Raw genomic sequence first — 20419 nt, 5'->3', positions numbered from 1 at the left:
AGACTGAATCCATAATTGAAATCCTAGGCTCTTGTTAGATTTTCAGATTTTTGGATCACTTTTCTCACGTTTGCTGTAAATATGGTTTCAGTGCAACCTATGCACTGATTAAGTCAATACATACCAATGTTATCAAAAAAAAAAAAAAAAAAAAATTAGGCAGCAGCAGATGCTGTCACCTCAAAGTTGCCATCAGTTCCTTGCTGTCTCATCCAGCATTTACCTTCTTTTCCCTGTGTTTCATTTGATTCATGTTTCTTCTCCTCATGGAAGACTATAGTGTTGTGATGTTGCCTGTCATCATTTTACATCAAAGTTTGTTCCTTCCCTTTTTCACTGTAATCGTGAAACACCACCACTATAAAGCAACTAAGTAGTGGGAAGTTGCAATGTAGGCTATGTAGAACTGTCTCAATATTGCTTTTAGTTAGTTTATTTCACATCTTTGGTTCTTTATACCAGAATCTCGATCCTTTGTTTTTTCTCCAAAATATTACATTTTCAAAGTTGAAGGGGAGCCTTGGAGCAATGGTAAAAGTTATCTCCGTGTGACTTATAGGTCACGGGTTCGAGCCGTGGAAACAACCACTAATGCTTGCATTAGGGTAGGCTGTCTACATCACACCCCTTGGGGTGCGGCCCTTCCCCGGGCCCTGCTAATGCGGGATGCTCTGTGCACCGGGCTGCCCATTACATTTTCAAATTTTAAGTACTTTTCATATCTTCAACTTTTGATCTCAGAATCTTAATACTTGAATTTTTTCACAAAAGTTATGCTTTTTAAGTACTTGGTCCAATAACTTTACTGTTTTTTTTTTTTGTTATTTCAGATGCTTTCTTATTGGGTACTATATTTTGAATCTCAGTTGACAAATTATTAAATTCCTTGTCCTCTTGTGTACTGTTCTGGGATTCAGTTCTCCTCCTATTAGTTAAACAGTTCAGTATATGCATCACTTACCATAGCCTATAAGAAGAAGCCATGTCGGAAACAATGGAGAAAACAACAGCAGCAACAAAAAATAATACGATAACTGAAGCAAAGGAAACAACAGGTAATAATAAAATCGAAGAATAAGATAATAGGAGAGTAATAATAATGATACTGATAAGGGAAACTAGACAACCTTCGACTACTTACTAACCTTCTACCCTAATCCTCGACCTTCATAATTTCCTATCTAAGATCATGTCTTCTAATCACCTCTCCCAATACTTCTTCGGCTTACCTCTATCTCTCCTCAGACCCACCATAGCCAACCTCTCACACCTCCTCACTGGTGCATCTCCTCTTCACTTGCCGGAACCATCTCAGCCTCGCTTACCTCATCTTGTCCATCATGAAGGCCACTCCCACCTTGTCCTGAATATCTTCATTCCTAATCCTATCTCTCCCATTATGCCTAAACATCTATCTCAACATCCTCATTTCCGCTACTTTCATCTTCTGGATGTTCGAGTTTTTGACCGGCCAACACTTCACCCATAGAACATAGCTGGTCTAACAACCATTTTATAAAACTTACCTTTTAAGTCTTGGTGGCACATTCTTATCACACAATAGGGATGTGAATGTTGTGGTCATTAAATTAAACGTGCAGGAATTTTCAAATCTTAAAACCTAGCTTTCTAAACTGTTGGCCCCCATATTATATTGTGCTCACTCCAGATAACTAGGTCTGGGCGTGCGGGGGAGTGTTAAGAGTCTCACATCGGATATGGGATGGGTAATTGGTCTCCATATATGGACTTGAACAATCCTCACCCTAAAAGCTAGCTTTTGGGGTTGAGTTAGGCCCAAGATCCATTCTTTACATAAACATCACGCTTTGATCCAATTCAATGTACAATAATTAACGATATGACGAGGATTGGTTCCTGTCTATCATTTTTACTCCATGTTCTTGATTCATGATTCATCTACCCCGAAGATCTTTAGTCATGGGATTCTGAATCACAGGAGTACTTGCTCTTGTTCTAAAGAGCGCAGGTGTACTCTAAACACTAGTTCAAGTGATTTTAATAGCTTACAGCAAGGATTAATTGCTTTAAAAATATTTATGCTTGGAGGCCAAGCGTAGAAAAGAGAAATGATTTATTCAGTCTGCTTAAAGCTATAGGCTATACTTATGCGCCATTGCTAAGGCAAAATTATGAGGGATCGGAAATGTAGATTTTGCCCCTATATTGCTTTGTTTCTGGCCTGGGGTTATTCTGAGGAACATCAGGACCTTGCCTCTCCTTCCTTCATGAACAAAGGAGTGAAAACTGAATCAACACGCTTAGAGTTTCAATCTAGTGCATTTTGAAGTATAGGCCCTCCAATAGGAAATATGGGGTACCTTTGGCAGTAAAGAGAAATCTAGATGCCTACGGAAAATGGTGCTAACAATGAGTGTCTGCTAGTGAAACTTGCATTGGAAAACTGAAAGTGTTTTTGTACCAGGATTAATCTAAACGTCTAGAGACATAGATGTTCTATATCTTCAGTATACTGATAGGTGTACCGTTGATTTTGTGCTCAATTAGACCATAAACATGATGGTACTTGTTACTTATATTAACAAAAGGCTTCATCAGTTGCCATCTATTCATGTATCTCCTTGCTTAATATCCTTGCGCTGCAGCTGAGGCACTTTCCCTAAAGAATTCTTCTTTATGGAAGACCGATGGAAAAACGTTCGAGACATGGATTTGTCCTCTTGTTTGTGCGCTGATTAAATATTGTGATGATATGATCCTGAGGTAATTTCTTTCCAGATCATCTATCCCTTTATTTAGGACTATCAACTTTTTTGTTTTTGTTTTAGTAAAGGCCCACGGTCCTTTCAGATTGTGTCAAGATATTGTGTTGGTGAAATCTGAAGTTGCAGAACTCTTGTTCCCTCATGTGATGGTCAATTTATCGTGTAGAAGAGACGTGGATGTTGATCTTTGTCAACTTATCTCCTCACAGGTTATTGTAACATTTTGTTATTTGTTCCAGCTTGGTTACCTCCTCACAACTTTCACCATCTTGTGATGTGGCATGAGCATATAAACAAAAGCAAATGAATTAAGTACTTCTTTTCAGTTAAACACCCTAAGCCATTTAACTGTTTGGGTGACTAACATGATTAGGTCCTAGGTGGTTATCGTGTACAGTCTCTCTTATCAAGTAATTAGCAGTTCAAACTGGTTTTAATTAGTCATGAAACTCACTGGAGTATGCGTAGCTGCATATTCAATACGTATGCACTGGATTCTTGCGACGGTCCTCCTCTTATTTTGTTCTTGCAAAGTCTCCATTTCCATTATTTACCTACATCTACATCATCCTATATTGGTTAAAGCATCAAGAATATCTGCATATAACCTTGTTTTCCACTTCTTTTGATATAATCCGGATCTCTTTGATTAAATGAGTCAATTATGCCTTTTCTTTCTCTTTTTAAATTGTTCAAAATTAGAAGATTCAATCGCATACATCATTAGGCTCCATACCAGTAGTTGTAGTATTAGTCTTGTAGTTTCTTGTTCTTCGATTTCTGTTACTATCTATTGTGTCTTGTACCTTGACTATAGTGTTATTTGTTGTTGTTACTGTTCCTTTTGTAAGAATGCTTTATCATGCTATCTATAGTATTTTGTCGTGGCTTCTTCACTTCCTTTTCCATACTGCTTTAATATGCTTTTTCTTGAGCCGAGGGTCTATAGGAAACAACCTCTCTACTTCCCAAGGTAGGGGTAAGGTCTGCATCCATACTACCCTCCCCAGACCCCACTTGTGGGATTACGCTTTGTTGTTGTTGTTGTACTTCATTAGGCTGTTTATTGCACATGGCTTTACTAAATGGATAGATGAAGGTCGGTAATTGTTGCTCACAATAGGTCAAGAACATCAAAATAGTCAATGCCTTATGATCTAAAATATTTACCATTAAAGGATCTTAATTCCAAATAGGTGTAACAATATGTGGGAAAGTATGTAGCTCCCTTTTGATAACCTGTGCTTACAGACTATATATTTCTCTTTCTTTATCGCAGTTAATATTATTTCAAGTTTTCCTTTTTTGCATGTGTTATTGAATGCACGTTTACTTTAAGCTATTGTTAAACATTGTAATAAGTACCCTTTTCTAGTGAACCAATCTGGAGTATATGGACGAAACGTTTAAAACATGCGTGTGGATATCAGTGCCAATAGATACTATTTCATTGTTTTAGTGAGAACAAAATATCAATACTATTTGCTTTTGTATGTAGGTGCAAGAGAACATTCTTACCGAGGACAATAAGTTGACCAAATCAATTCAAGTTATCTTATATGCTCTTAATGAGCTTCGATTGTGTCACGTGATGGAAAGAGGCACATCCTCTAATTCCTCTAAGCGAGAAAATTCAAAGGTTTACATGATATGCAAATTAGCTAATCTTTTCGTAGAATGATACCTAAGTTACTAATTTGCATTTAGAAAGATATTAAGCTCACTCAATTGAGATGATATCAGTAATATCTGCTAATATTTTCAGCAATATGGAAGACCTTCTAGCTATGGATCAAAGTTACGCACCACACCTCTGAAGGCAAAGCATCAGACAACCACTTCATCTGTAGTATCAATGTCCACATTGTCATGGGAAAAGGTAAATGAATCCTAGCATGTTTTATTCTGTAGCAACAACTTCTTCATCCTGTACATAAAACATAGTTTTCGACTCTGCAGTATTTGATTATCATTTGATAGTGTTTCTGATATCTATTAAGTTGTAATGCAGTTGAATAACGTCATAAACTAGTATTCCCTACTCTTTATTGTTTGGCTGCTCGCAGTTGAAGTAAGCGTTTGGACATAAAAATTGTGATATTTGAAAAAGTAAGGGTATTGGGAAGTTGAAGTTGTGTTTGGACATGCATTTAACTTAAAAGAAAGTAGAAGTTCTGTGAGTTGGAAAAATAGTTCACGTGAAAAACTGGTCAAAACCATTTTTTCAAACTTGAAACTCTATCTACAGAATTTTTTCAAAAATCTGTCCAATGTATGGCCAAACGTTTTTTTTTTTTTTTTAAATTGGTGGTTAGACAGACTCTGTTGTACGGGGCAGAGTGTTGGCCAGTCAAGAACTCCCACGTGCAGAAGATGAAAGTCGCGGAAATGAGAATGCTGCGGTGGATGTGTGGGCACACTAGGAGAGATAGGATCAGGAATGAGGACATCGGGGACAAGGTGGGAGTGGCGTCGGTGGAGGACAAGATGCGGGAAGCGAGGTTGAGATGGTTTGGGCATGTGAAGAGGAGAGGCATAGATGCCCCAGTGCGGAGGTGTGAGAGGTTGGCTTCGGACGGTTTTAGGAGAGGTAGAGGAAGGCCTAAGAAACATTGGGGAGAGGTGATAGGCAGGACTCGGCGTTGTTTCAGATTACCGAGGACATGACCTTAGATAGGAGGTTGTGGAGGGCTCAGATTAGGGTAGAAGGCTAGTAGGTAGTCTCGCTTTTCTGTCGCACTAGTAGGCGTAGCTTTGCTCTACCTTTTATTGCCCTATGTTTCCTGCTTTTGTGTTGGCTCTTGTCTCTCCATGCTGTTTTATCATGACTTCTTTGCCCTTGTTTTTTTTTCATTTTCGCATTGCTTTGATTTGCCTCTCGGTATCGACTTTTCTCCCTTGTTTTCTTTTGAGCCGAGGGTCTTTCGGAAACATTGACCTCCCTACCCAGATGGGGGTAAGAGTGCGTACATTTAACCCTCCCCAGACCCCACACTGTGGGATTCAATTGGGTATGTTGTTTTTTTTTTTTTTTTTTAAAATAGGAAAAAACTCATGTCCAAACGGGATGCAATATTATCTGTTTTCTTGTTTTAAATGTTCTTGTCTAGTAAACCTTAGTGGTGTGACCATGCGGCTTCTGTTGGTTGTTCAACTGTTTTTTTTAACAAAGATTTTATTAAAGAAGGGCATAAATATCCGTATACAAGGAGTATACCAAAAGTGGAGAAACCTCAAAAAAATAAATGGTTCTCTAGAAAGGAATTTCATGGGTGCAACAAAACAATAAGGAGGAAGAGGCTACTCCTTAAATGTACAAATTCTGCCGCTATTCCATCAAAATCTCTCCTATTTCTCTCTCTAAATTATCCACATAAGTGAAAGTGGAGCAACATCCCATTCCCTGCGTCTTCTTTCCCATCTTCTGAAAGTTCAACTAAACGTCGCTTCTATAACTGTGCTTGACATCACCCATCAAAGGCCAAATCATCCTAGTACTTCACACCACAATTAAGATGCACAATGTAAAAGGAGGTGATCTACATCTTCTCCCAAGCTTTTGCACATCCTACTTTTATGGTTAAAGTCCCTTATTCAACTACAACTCTTCATCCCAAGGGGCAAGGTGTCTTTTTCCAATCGTGTCCTTCTATTTTGAGTTTATGTGAAATAGTTAAGGGTATAAAGGTCGATCAACATTTAGAGGATATTTTTGTTGTTCAACATTTAGCGAAAATCATGTAATTCTCCTCTTCCTCAAATTCTCGGCCGTTAGAATCACCCCCCTCATAACTAGCCAGGTTAAGAAACGCACCTTTCTTGGTACCCTGGAAATGCATGGTCGAAAGATAAAGAAAGGTTGTCCCTACTCAGTAGCTTCTCATGATAAGATCTAACAGAAAAGTTCCCCCCCCCCCCAAAAAAAAAAAAACCCAAACCCCCACCCACCCACCACCAAATGTCATGGCTAAACTGTGAAATATTTTGTTTGTGGAGAAACTCCATCAAATTGTGGAACTCTACGATCTCCAGTCTTTCAAATTCTTCCTAAATCTCAAACCCCAATGCACTTCTTCACCTTGTACCCTCCGTATGCGTTGGACTTCATCTTCTTTTGGGATGGAATTCTATACATGTTGCTGTTTTATGATTATGATTATGTGACTAGTTAATCTTAAGTTTTGTAGTCTGTCTTTTGGCCTTATATTGCTCCTGCTTTCCGGTCATTATACTTGGTGAACATTCACATGTTCCAATTTAGGAACGAAGCTTAGTTCTTAACTATATTTTGCACCAATTTTATGAGAGCCAGGATCACCTGGCCTGACTAGTTTAACCAGATTAAAGGCTTAGATGGGCTTGATGCAAGTTGGGACGAATTGACACGGCATATTCAAGGGGAGGTCCCGTGATGTATGTTATTTGTAGATGACAATATTGGTTGATGAGGCGCGGTGGAGTTAATGATAGGCTGGAAGTTTGGAGAAAGGCCTTAAAGTCTAAAGGTTTCAGGTTAAGCTGGACGAAATAGAGTACCTGAAGTTTAAGTTCAGTGACGCATGAGAGGAGGTGGAAGTGAAGATCGAGGAACAAATCATACCCAAGAGAGGAAGCTTTAAGTATCTTGGGTCCACAGTCTAAAGGAGATGGGGAAATTGACGATGATGTCGCACACCGTATTGGAGCGAGGTGAGTGAATGGAGGCTCGCCTTCGGAGTACTGTGTGATCAGAATGTGCGACCAAGGCTTAAAGGTAAGTTCCACAGAGTGGTGGTTAGACATACATTGTTGTATGGGGCTGAGTGGCATGTCAAGAATGCTCACGTTCCGAAGATGGAGGTAGCGTGGATGAGGATGCTTAGATGAATGTGTGGGCATACTAGGACAGATAGGATTAGGAACGAAGTTATACGGGGCAAGGTGCGAGTGGCCTCCGTGGTGGACAAAATGAGAGAAGTGAGGCTGAGATGGCTCGGGCATGTGAAGAGGAGGGGCAAAGTTGCACCAGGGAAGAGGTGTGAGAGGTTGGTTGTGGCATGAGCTAGGAGAGGGAGGTAGTTCGAAGAAGAATTGGGGGAGGTGATTAGACAGTACATGGCACAACTTCAACTGACTGCGGACATGACTTGAAATAAGAAGGTATTGAGGATGGGGATTAGGGTGGAAGATTAGCTGAGTGTTGTCACACTTTGTGTGCGAGATATAGGGGCTAGCCTCCTTCTCTCCTCTTCTTCTTTTTGTAATTTTATTTTGGTATCACATAGTTTCTTAATCTTCGAGGTGTATTATTATTTGTTACTGCGCGTAGTCTTATATTTTTCTGTTTTATGTTTCTTACAATCGTGCATGGATACATTTCTTTTGAGACGAGGGTCTATTGGAAACATCCTCTTTACCCCACAAAGGTAGGGGTAAGGTCTGCATACATCCTACCCTCCCCAAACCCCATTTGTTGGATTACATTGGGTATGCTATTGTTGTTGTTGTTGTATGTTTATTGAAACATCTTTGCCAAGTTATTATCCTCGTAAAGAGTGCACATGTCAAGTTATTTACATAAAGTTATTTATAGTGAAATGTATTTGGTCTCATACTGAAGGATCCAAATCTAATTGGCTTTGCTGAGGGATTCAGTAGCCCATGTGTATAATTTCGGTCTGAGGATATGTTAAACACATTCACATTTCAAAGTGTTGTAAGCTAGATTCTGTGAGAATTCTAAACTTGATGTCTTACTCGTGGCCTCTAGTTTTCTGGAAGTTAGATTGAATTACCGAGAGAATATGTTTATGACCAAAGTTCTCTACTTAGGATTACCGACTCATGCCCTTTCCATTGTCGTTTTGCTAGGTTTATTGGATTCCTATGGATTATCTTGCTGTTGCGAGGTCTGCAATTGTGAGTGCCAAACATTTTTTGTCATGCTCTTTCCTTTCCTTATTCTCTTTGATGTTCTCATCTTTCTTAAACTTTAATCTCTCTGTCTCTCTTCAATGCCAGACTTCTGGTGCTTACTTTACTGCTGTTCTTTATGTGGAACACTGGTGTGAAGAGAATTTCAATTCCCTGACATTGGGCACTCCAGATTTTTCTCATGTTGAGATTGTGAGTTAATATATGCATTTAATTGTTTATCTGAAGTTATCATTTGTTAGAGTCTCTTATTTGTTAACACTCCCCTTGCGTCACTTAGCATATAGAAAGTTATGATTTATCTTTTCTCATGTTGAGATTGTGAGTTAATCTATGCATTTAATTGTTTATCTGAAGTTATCATTTGTTAGAGTCTCTTATTTGTTAACACTCCCCTTGCGTCACTTAGCATATAGAAAGTTATGATTTATCCAGTGAAGTTATTCTAGATTTTGAAGGCATGACTCATACTTTCTCTGATGTTGCAGCTACCGCAACACATTGAAATACTTTTATCTGCAGTAACACAAATAAACGAACCAGACAGCCTCTATGGAATCATCCAATCCCACAAGGTCAGTTCACATAAACACCAATCGCTGCTGCTTATTACATTTTTATTATCTACTCTGGCCTCTCATTTTGCAATCATTTTGCAATCATCTCTTGCCTGCTATGGTTAATCTTACCAATGGTTCCCGAATTTATTGCTTCTTTGGTAGCCTGTTGTGGTAAATGGTAATCCAAAAAGGAAAAGAGGGAGATAAAAAGTACTTCTTCTGTTTCAATTTGTTTCTCTGGTTTTGACTTGGCACGGAGTTTAGAAAGTAAAGAACACAGTAAAGAACACTTTTGAATCTTGTGATCTTAAATTAAAGATATGTAGAATATACCAAAATGACTTTTAGTCTTGTGGTCTTAACATGCCATGTGGAAAGTTGGAATTGAAGAGTTGCCAAAAAAAAAAAGGAAAGAAGCATTCTTTTTGAAACTGACTAAAAAGGAAAGTACGACAAACAAATTGAAACAGAGGAGTATGTGGTAGACTTGGGAGACATTAGAAAGAATACTAATGTGCGATGAGTGGAAGATTGTTGCTTCCTAAACCACATCATGGAAATCAGTGGTCTTAAAAGCCATCACTTAAAGCGATGAAGCCATGCGAAAGGAAGGGTTATAACTTCATGAGTGAATCCATGCGCTTCAGGGAAGTGTTTTCTTCAAACAATGACACACAAAGTGAAACGGACGGTTCTTGAATCTCAGCTTTGAGAAGTTGGATTAATATTGACATTTTTGTATATTGGATGCTGAAATTATGTTGTTAATTGCAATATGATTATTGTAGCTCTAAATTCCTTTGTATTAAAATTTCGTAAATTGTGCACTTCATTTCAGCGAAGTGTGTGCTTCACTTCTCTCTTTTTGCATCAGACCCCCTCAGCTTTATTGTTTCTGCACTTTTGGTGGGAGAACTTGGCTTTCTTTTACATCATGAGTACATTATTCCCTTTCATAAACCCTTTGAACTTCCTTCAGCAATCTGCGAAGCTCCTAAATTATTACTAGGGATTCTAGCTTTGCACGTTCAAGTGTCCTTGGACTGAATCGTGATATTTTTCTATCTTGTACAGGATTGAAGTATATTAGAAATTCTCTCAATAGTTGAAATCAAAATAGTTTTCACCAGAGCTTTTTAATAGTAGTTTCTAAGTACACTTCTGATTAAAGTTGCAATAATATAGTGTTCTAGTGTCCTTTGTGGTGTTGTTTTGATTACCGATACCTAGGAATAAAAAGTTGATAACATCAGGACTTCAGAGTGATTTGTAACATTTCTTGAATTTTAAAAATGTTCCTAACCTTAAAATCAAGTTTGTACTTGCCTTTCACCAGAACCGGCCGAAGAGATCAAAGTTTAGAAAACTAGTCTGTTTGATAATAATAGTGGAATTATTTATGCTGATACCTAGCAAATTTTTACATGGGAAGCTTAGTAGTGTTTCATTGCAGATCTTAACAAATCTGAATGATCTTACATGCTTTTAGTTTTATGTATGATATTTACATTGTTTTTTAATGTAATTTCCTGGAAATCTAAAAAGAAGTTGATTTTCCTCATTCAAAGAAGACAACAAAATTAATTTAGTAATATGTTTCATTTAAGTTCACTGTTTAAATTTTTATTGACTTTTATTTCTAAAAGTTATGAAATATAATTTTGATAAGAAAACTTATCGAACTCATTAAATTATATTTAGATGATTATTGATTTTATAAAAGTAGACTATATAGCATTCAACTTATGTAATCCTCGGTCTCATTTCAGATATCAACCCCTTAAGTTTTTAAGATGAAATTTACATACCTTTTAAACTTTATAAAGGTACTATTATGTCACAACTTTTTAAAAAAAATTGTCAAAAAACGAGCAGTTTGGTCGAACATTATTATCATATATAATGAGACATAGAAAGTACTAAGTAAATCGTAAGAAGAGTACCAATAGAATTATATTCTTTCTTACAAAAGGGCAGACGGATACAAGTGATTCATATAGCTGGTCTCAACTAATTTTAGTTTGAGACAATGTTGATTGTTCTAAAAAATAGAAGATGTATTTTCTTTCCTGGAATATCATGTGTAACTCTTTTAATGTATCCGATGAACAATTATATTGTGGTTATTAGCCCAGAAACTTTAAAAAGCCTAAAAGTTTATGATCTTATTCTTTTCATTAAACGAATATTAATAGAAGGTGAATAAAGTAAACTCTATGATAAAAAAACTTTGAAACATGCTTTCTCTCAAAATAGCTAGAGATGGGCTGGAATCCACAAAGCTTCCCGCGCGAAATATGGAACTCCATACATGCAGAAGTCTGATGGGTCATATGAAGAAAAAGAAACTCCAGAGATCTTGAAGCCAAAAAGGATTTTACACTTAGTCTTAAGTTAAAAAGTATTCTTTTACTTTTCTTTTGGAGCCATATGGCCGTTGTATATGATCCTGAAGCCATGTTTTACTTGTTCAACCCATTGCACAACCTGTGAAGAACTACAGTTAAGTTGATACTTTTGGATATAACTACCAGCACTCTCTCGATGCTGATTTGACTTAATAGAATTACCTTATCAGAAAAAGAAAAAAGAAACAGGCTTTCCCTTCCTTTTGGATATTTCTAACTTGTCCTAATTTAATGTCTTCATTTATTTAACATTTTGGTAGGAGTAATAATATTTTTTCATTTTTCTTTACTACCATGTGCAACACCCATGCCCATCAAGTCGATACTCAATTAACAGTAGGACATTTAATGTAAGATGAAGAGTAATAAGCATATGATATTCTTCTTTTTGCAAAATGTTCAAAACCTAAACACTATTTTAGTCGCCTTTAGGCCATACTTTAGGAAGTCTGTCATATTTCTCTACTCTTTTTCTTATGCCACTGCCCAAAGAATTATTGAATTTTGAAAATTACCAATTGTGACCAGCTCTGCTTTTAATTCTGGTCTTTGCAGTTGACCTCTCAAATTATCACATTTGAACATGAGGGAAATTGGAGTAAAGCTCTTGAGTACTATGATTTACAAATTAGATCTGATCCAGTGGCTCAAGGAAGCAGTTATTCTCCTGAAAATTTTCTTCATTCATCTGGTTCCGTAGTAGATCAGATGGTCGAAAAGAAACCATATAAGGGCCTTATTAGATCCTTGCAGCAAATTGGTTCTACTCATCTTTTGGATGTGTACTGTCAAGGATTGACCTCTCAAAAAGGAAGGTTTCAACATGATTCAGAGTTCACGGAGCTACAGGTTTGCCTCAGGTCTTTTCTTTTCTGTTAATCAATACGGAGGATGAACGTAGACACAATTTTTGGAATAGGGGGCCGTTACACGTGTACGACACAAAGGTGTAACAGCGACAATATTACCTATAATCTTTTGTGATGCCTTATTGCCTTTAATCAATGTTCCTAATAAAGATTTGGTCGAATAATATGGATTGAAGATTTTGTTTTTTCATACTAGCTCTTAAGTTTCTTTATTGGACAAGGACCTAATTTATATCTTTTAAAAACTCTATTTATACCAGGAAGAAGGCTGTAAAAAACTAGGAAATAGAGTCCCATTGGTGTACACTGTACAGTAGTGTGGTAACAGTAACCAATTTTATTATTTTAATAATATAAATATAAGTTTTCTGTCTCACATGTGTCTGGCTTATATGCTTAGGTAATAATGCCGCATTGGTGTGCAAAACCGTGATACTGGTGATCAAATTTAAAAAAATTGTCTTTAAAATATCAGCTTGCTTCTTGTTTACGGTCTGGGTTATGCAGTGCCATACATGAGATGACTCAAACACTAAGCTGAAAAAGAGTTTTCCATGATCAAGCCGATAGCATTTTTCGTATATAAACTAGTCTTGCTTCCCTGTCTGCAGCTGCATGCTGTACTCTGTGGGCAGAAACTTGTCTACCCCACTGCTTCTACCGACTTTCTTTACATGCTTCATGTTATAGATTGGTTCCTAATCAAGTGTTGCTTGTGCTATATTTAGTATGAAGCTGCCTGGCGCTCTGGAAACTGGGATTTCTCACTACTTTATGGTGAATCTAATGTCCTCTCAATTCAACATGGAGGTGAGCATTTCAATGAAAATCTCCACAGGTATGATCAGGTCTTTCATTCAATGAAGTTCTAAATTGGTATTTGCCATGTCATCTACTTTAACATAGCAAGACAATACATAATGGAAAAAAGTAGTATTACTACGTTTATAGGATCTCTTTTGGAGATATTTGGATCATTTTCTGGGTACTCCTGAAGCTAGGGAGCTTACCTCTTGATTACACCCTATACAGAGATATACAAAGGGCAATATCGAAATTAACTATGTACTGCTCAAATGAAAAAGCAGCAAAGAAAAATGTGTCTGGTTCAACTTATCCCCCAAGAAAAAAAAGATTCTGGTTCAATCCCTGCCAAAATGGTGCACAAATGCAGGACCTAACTGAATTGCTGAAGTGGATTCAGCTCCTAACTCTTCTTTATCTCTCTCCAACTTCACCTGAAAGTGCAGTTACTATGAATTGCTAAGTTCTTACCCTCTTCCTTCTCTCATATAATGATCCTTATCCCTTTCAAAATCTATCAAAATATCTCTGTGAAAATTCTGGGAATTAAAGAGAACTTTCTGAAAGGATTTATCACGGACGGGTTGGGAAAGTCAATAACATGCTTGTGTATGCTTAGTTACTTGCTCAAGAAGTTATAGTAAATTCCTACCAAAAAAGTGCTGTTGTCATCAAATTTTCTGTTACTCTTAACCCATTAAGTTCTTCGTACAACCTATTCAGAGCAAATGTTTTGGATGGTTCTCTTTGAATATCTCGCCGTTTAAACGTTCTTTTTGAAAACATCACTTATAAAAGGAAAGTAACTTTCACTTTACATCACAAAACTAATCACGTTACTCAAATCTTAAACTAATGGAGGTTTCTATAATCCTAAGACCTAATGGAAGATGTCCAAAATTGGAGGAGATCTCCGGGGATTTGTACTTTGCCAGTTCTCCTTAGAGCTTTTTTTATTTCAATTTGTGCCTCCACATAGATAGAAACTTGTAATTCCATCATCACTCCCATCACATAGATGGAAACTTGTAATTCCAGCATCACTCCCATCTCTTCGAAAAAGGAAAGAAATAAAACTTAAAACAGGGGCGGTCCATAAACCACAGAGACTACTGACTGATATATCTTCCGAGTGTTAGATGGTACATATTTTGTAAACATTATTTTTTTATGACATGTACTTATTAGATTTCTGCTGCATCCTTTCACACTAGTTAATACTCATGTTACATGTAAATAGTGCTCTCTACCTGTTGGCATTTTCCTCACTGCATTGTGCCTGCTGTAATTCAGCTGTTTGAGAGCATTAAAAGAGGGAGGTTTCAATGAATTCCAGATAAAAGTAAAAGATTCCAAGCAGGTAAATAAAGTCCAATGTTACCTTTATATTTTCATAGTTGTCTTTTTTTGTTTTTTTATTTTATTTTTTGAGATGGTAACAACTTATCCATCTCATAATTGTGTGTTTGGGCATTTATACGTTGTAGCTGATTTTGATCTCTTTAGGAGCTTTTGCTATCTATCTGTCATGCAAGTGAGGAGAGCACCAAATACATTTATCAATCTATAGTGAAGCTTCAGGTATCCTGATCTTCGGGCTGGCAATTTTTGGTTTTTTCATTTGCATGTATTACATTATGCTTAAGTTCCCTCTCATGAACCAACTTATCCGTGAAAAGAACAGCTAAATATATTATTTCAGATCCTTTGTAACTTATTACTATTATGCAGATACTTTATCACCTCGGGATGGCATGGGATTCACGTTGGAATCCATCTTTCAGAATGCTGGATTCTGTGAAGATGCCAAAGGTCTTATCTAAACCTGTACTCCCATCAAGTGCTCAGGTATTCTACAATTTCTGTTTCTTTGTGATAAACAACAAAAAAGCAATAATTACGCCCTAATCCCAAGCAGTTTGGGTTGGCCGAATGAATTCTCGGCGAATATGCTACTCTATTTAAGCTATTCTTAGACCCATAATATACAAAATAATAATAATAATGATAAAGAAATGGGCCTTGGAATCCATCACACCAGTTTTAACCTTATTCCACCAATGCTGAAATAAAGCCAAAGAGAAATCTTCTGGGTAACCATCCAAAAAATCTACTACTGATTCAGCATCCTTAACCATCCTATTTTGATCTTCTGTGTAACATGAATGTTCATCATACCATTCTCCCGGAACCTCGAGCGTACATATGTAAATTGATTGCATTTGGGCACCACAATCACGTGTAATATCACCTCAACCTCATTCTTCTTATATTGGCTAAACTTGTAGTCATATATTCAGTCTTCTACTTACCTTAAAACTCTTCTTTCTTGAGAGCATCTCTACAGTTCAAGGTTTTGGTTGATATTTGACACTCTTGCTGGTTTCATCACTAGTGCAATATTAAAAATATAACACTGAATCATTCTAGACATAAAGCGTGCAGATAGTCTTAATTATTTTTTCCATATAAGATTGAATTTTTCTGGTACCCGCTTTGCCTCTGATAGCATCAGTATAAGAAGCATTTTGCATGTATAATATTTGTGATGCTTATTATGGACCTGATCTTTAATGTACTGAATATTGTACTTTTGATTGGAATTGGCCAAGGAAGTTATCATGCCTAGACATGGACTGGAAGCGCACTTTAAAGCAAGCACAGTTACATATGAATTTGCTGGAACCATTTGTGGCATTTAGAAGAGTTTTGCTTCAGATTTTAAATTGCCAGAATTATACTGTACAACATCTGCTAGAATCTGCAGCTACTCTCCGCAAGGTAATTCTACTGTAATTGGTACTTCCTGTAGAAATGATCACTATATTCTTTCCTAAATATACTCTTTGTTATGTATAGGTGTCTAGGTTTTCACAGGCTGCTTCGGCTTTGCATGAATTCAAGTTTCTCTGTGCAGAAATTGGAGAACATTCCAACCTTTACTGGCTTGGACGGGTATGAACACGGTTCATTTACTTAATTAATGATGCAACAGGACAGTTGTCCAATTTGATTATTCTGTGTGCTTTAGTATCTATGTAGCTTGGAAGGTATTGTTAAATTCCACATCGGTGGGTGTGCAGTGTAATTTGGTCTCTTTATATTGTCTGGGGAAATTTCGCCAAATGAGCTAGCTTTTGGGTTGAGTTAGACCGAAGGTCCATTTTCTTATAGCTATTAGAGCCAAACCCATCCCAAGAACCTCATCTGTGTGATAGGTGTAATGTGGGTAATGTGGTCTCTTTATATGGTATTGGGAAATTCTCTTAGTTACAGTTTCTTGGTTAAAAAAATGGTCTTGGGAAATCCTAACTAGATGAGGTTCCTTTTGGGGTTGATAGGCCCGAAGTCCATTTTCTTATTAGGTATGAACATGTTTTTTTTATTTCTTGAACATTTAAGTGGGCAGCTGTGCAATTTAGTTCTCATATTCTATTGATGTTTCTGACGAAACCATAAGCTAAAACAAAATCCACTTTCTAAGAATTGGTAGACTTTATACTAACACTACTACGGTTCTTTTCATGTGGTGCAGCTTGAAGAAGCTAAGCTTCTGCGTGCTGAAGGCCAACATCAGATGGCAATCAATCTTGCAAAGTATATTTCACAAAACTACCAGATGAACGAAAATGCATCTGATGTGTTCCGGTTAATTGGGAAGTGGCTGGCTGAAACACGAACAAGCAAGTCAGTAATAATCCAACAATGGGACTAAGTTTCCATACAAGTTTGATGCTTTCAATCTGCTTAAGTGTGATATATTTTGACTTCTTATTTGCCTCTCTGTCTCTGCAGCTTCTTGATCTTATGTAACCCCTTAAGACCAATATGTTGCATCTGTATTTTTTCTCTCTCACAAGTTCTTTGAATGTCTCACCAATTGACTAGTGAATTTAGGGATTGATTCCTGTCCAGACGTATCCAATTTCTTCTAATAAATTTATTCTTGCTTTACTGTTACCCATTTCATCGCCTAGTACAACACTCCATCCCCAATAGAAACATCCATAATCAGAATGGCTCTCAACAGGGCCAACACAAAACCCACAAGAAAGAGAGAGAGAGAGGGGGGGGGGGGGAGGTGGAGTGCAAAAAGGAACTTCACATACAAATCTGTAGTCAAACTATGGCTCTTGATGAACACCGGACCTCTTTTTTTAATCAAGTAAAAGTATTTTCATTCATAAACATTGCCACAACGGCCGTATACAAAGGGTATACCAGAAGATCAAGAATCTACAAAGTATGATTTTCTACAAACTCCACCCAATCCTCTATACAACTAGAAACTTTCTGTTTACACCAAAAGTAAATAAGAGAGCGGAGACTACTCCTCAACTGAGAAAAACTCGACTCTACTCCTTCAAAAGCTCTCCTATTTCTCTCATTAGATATTGCCCACATTAACGCAAGCGGTACCACATTCCTAGCCCCTTCGTCTTCTCCTCCTCTGGCTCTTCCAACTCACAGTTCTTGGCATTAACCAAAGTGTGTGAAACCACCTAAACATATCCCACCATAATCTCATGGTAAGCCCGCAATGTAGAAGGTGATCCACGTCCTCACTGGACCTAATGAAAGTATCTTCAGAAATAGTTACAGACAATAATAGATATAAAGGATGATACTGCATTTCACCTTCCGTACAATAAAAAAAAAAAACAATTATCGCTTTTTCACTGTATAGTATGGTTTTGCAGCTCAAGAACTATACTAGAGAAATACCTGAAGCATGCAGTCACTCTTGCTGAGGATTCCATGGCAAGTGGAAAGGTTTCCACCACAAAACGAAGTCAAATGCATTTCCATCTTGCACACTATGCTGATGCTCTATTTCGTAGTTACGAAGAGAGACTTAATTCCAGTGAATGGCAGGCAGCAATGCGTTTAAGAAAGCACAAGGTTTTCATTTTCTACCCTTATTCCTTTCAATAGAACTGAAATAAACCAATGAGTAATTGGAAGTCATGAAACAATGGTGGCAAATTAATAATCCCATGGTTACTCATGTAATTTTTATTTTCAGACGAAGGAGCTGGAAGCATTAATTAAACGATTAAGAAGTTCAACAAAGGTATGCTTAATGATGCTCATACTTTCTTTTTGGTCTGATAGAGATGGGATGATTTTGATTTTGCCCCTACTTAAATGTGACATTTCTCTAATACTAGGGGGAAAAGACTGACTGTTCCGCAAAAATACAAGAGTTGCATAAGCAGCTGGAAATGGACAAAGAAGAGGCTGAAAAGTTGCAGGTGACATGATACTTACTCTCTTTAGCGTGTTTTCACTGCTTCATGGAGAACCCTTTATCTTTGTTTAATAAAAGGTATTAATTTTTAGGGTGTCTCTAATGTATTCCAAATGGTTTTTCCCATTGGTTCACGTGTAGCATTGCAGCTTTTAATGTCTTTAGTCTTAGTTTCCATTTCTAACTGTTAACACTTTGAATTTACTAGTAGTGTTAAGGTACGTAAGAGCTGTATAATGATCTTGTAGGTTATACCGGCGGGAAATTACTATTGAAATAATATCTTTTTATTTTCTTTCAAATGAAGCACTTTGGAAAGACAATTCAAGTTAAAGTAGCTTTTATAATTACTATTTAGTCTCCAGCATGTCCTTAATGCTGAGGAATACAACTTAGAAGTTTTCAAAGGAAAAGAAATTGTTATATTGTTTAACCTTTTCCCCAGTCTTCACTACAGTTGAAAGTTATTGAACTGGTCCTTATCCTCTTCGTTGAAAGATATAATTTAATAAATAAATAAAATTGTGCTCTCTTTAACAACTCAAGCTTTTAGATGAGACGATCACACATTCCAATATGGCATCGGAGCAGGCTGAGGTCCTGAGTTCGAGTCTCACCGCCACGCATTATCAAAAAGAATTTCCACATGCTTGGCCCATGAAAAAGAATCAGGCTGCACGTAAGAGGGCTTGTTCAAACTTCAAAGACATAATTAAATAAATAAAAGTGTGCTCTCTTTAACAGCTTAAGCTTTTACACATTCCAACGCTCTTTTAAGGTTCGGCTGGAATAACTTTTAACATTTGCAATTATTTTCTTGTGAAAACTGTTGCGCATTAGCTGAAGCTGATTCTGTGTTTTGTTAATCGTCATAATGTGCTCTCTTTTCTTATCTTGACTGTTCAGGAAGACAGGGACAACTTTCTAAGCACCGCGCTTGATGAATATAAACGTTGTTTAGTCATTGGAGCTAAATATGATGTCAGGGTGGTATGTACTGCTTGTTGCTTTCTGATTTTATGTTTTTTTTTTTTTTTCTGCGGAGACCAAGTTCCCTGGATCTTTCCTTTTTGGAGGGCAGGGGGAGGAGAAGAGATGAAGTCATTTTGTTTCTAAATCAGCTGGAAGAATGATTATAGATTACTAGAATGACTAACTTTTTAAGTATTTAGTTAGTCATGATTTATTTAATGGGGGAAATGCTTCTGCTTTACTGTTCTTCAATGTAGAGAAATAGAAATATTTAAAGTTTCTTTTGGCAAATCAACGTTTTATGTGGTAATTAGAAATTTCATTAAGCTGTCTCTTGTTTTATCTAGTTCTTTAGAGCTACCATCTGTTTTCAGGTGTTTCGACTTATTTCGCTGTGGTTTGGTCTCTCAATTAGACCAATTGTTGTTGATAGCTTGCTCAGCACGATAAGTGAGGTATACTCCAATCATTGTTATAAGTTGACACCAGAAACTTTATGAAGCTGTATATCCCTAAATAATATGTTTTGTATTGTGTATTTTATATTAGCTCTAGCCTGAAGATTATTCAGAATACAATTTGTCATTTACTTCAGGTTCAGTCTTACAAGTTTATACCACTAGTATATCAAATTGCTTCAAGGATGGGAAGCACAAAAGATGGTCAGGGAGGTCACAAATTCCAGGTATAACTTGAGACTTTCAGTGCTTGTGCTTTTTGCACTTTCACTTTGATTTATTTTTGTCTGTTGGTTAAGGTAATACTTTCCTTTTTCTCTCTTAAAGAAGAGTTTCTAGGTGACTGATATGGATTTTGTATGTTGTGCAGTTTGCTTTGGTTTCTCTGATTAAAAAACTGGCCATTGACCATCCATATCATACGATATTTCAGGTAA

General features: G+C 36.9%; 1 protein-coding gene across 1 annotated transcript in view; it reads left to right on the top strand.

Moving 5' to 3' along the window:
* LOC132055925 (serine/threonine-protein kinase ATM) overlaps window positions 1-20419 on the top strand; it is a 63003-nt gene that overhangs the window by 30397 nt on the left and 12187 nt on the right. The window contains 22 exon segments of the mRNA XM_059447949.1: window positions 2628-2745; window positions 2833-2956; window positions 4246-4386; window positions 4513-4626; window positions 8598-8645; window positions 8748-8852; window positions 9149-9235; window positions 12184-12477; window positions 13226-13335; window positions 14595-14661; window positions 14808-14882; window positions 15033-15149; window positions 15918-16082; window positions 16161-16256; window positions 16837-16988; window positions 18002-18203; window positions 18328-18375; window positions 18473-18556; window positions 19459-19542; window positions 19899-19979; window positions 20120-20209; window positions 20353-20415. Coding sequence (XP_059303932.1) covers window positions 2628-2745; window positions 2833-2956; window positions 4246-4386; window positions 4513-4626; window positions 8598-8645; window positions 8748-8852; window positions 9149-9235; window positions 12184-12477; window positions 13226-13335; window positions 14595-14661; window positions 14808-14882; window positions 15033-15149; window positions 15918-16082; window positions 16161-16256; window positions 16837-16988; window positions 18002-18203; window positions 18328-18375; window positions 18473-18556; window positions 19459-19542; window positions 19899-19979; window positions 20120-20209; window positions 20353-20415 — 2465 coding nt within the window.

This window comes from Lycium ferocissimum, chromosome 5, assembly GCF_029784015.1.
Source record: "Lycium ferocissimum isolate CSIRO_LF1 chromosome 5, AGI_CSIRO_Lferr_CH_V1, whole genome shotgun sequence".
Taxonomy (NCBI): domain Eukaryota; kingdom Viridiplantae; phylum Streptophyta; class Magnoliopsida; order Solanales; family Solanaceae; genus Lycium; species Lycium ferocissimum.
Note: the sequence above shows the minus strand (reverse complement) of the source record. Positions and strands in the feature narration are given on the sequence as shown.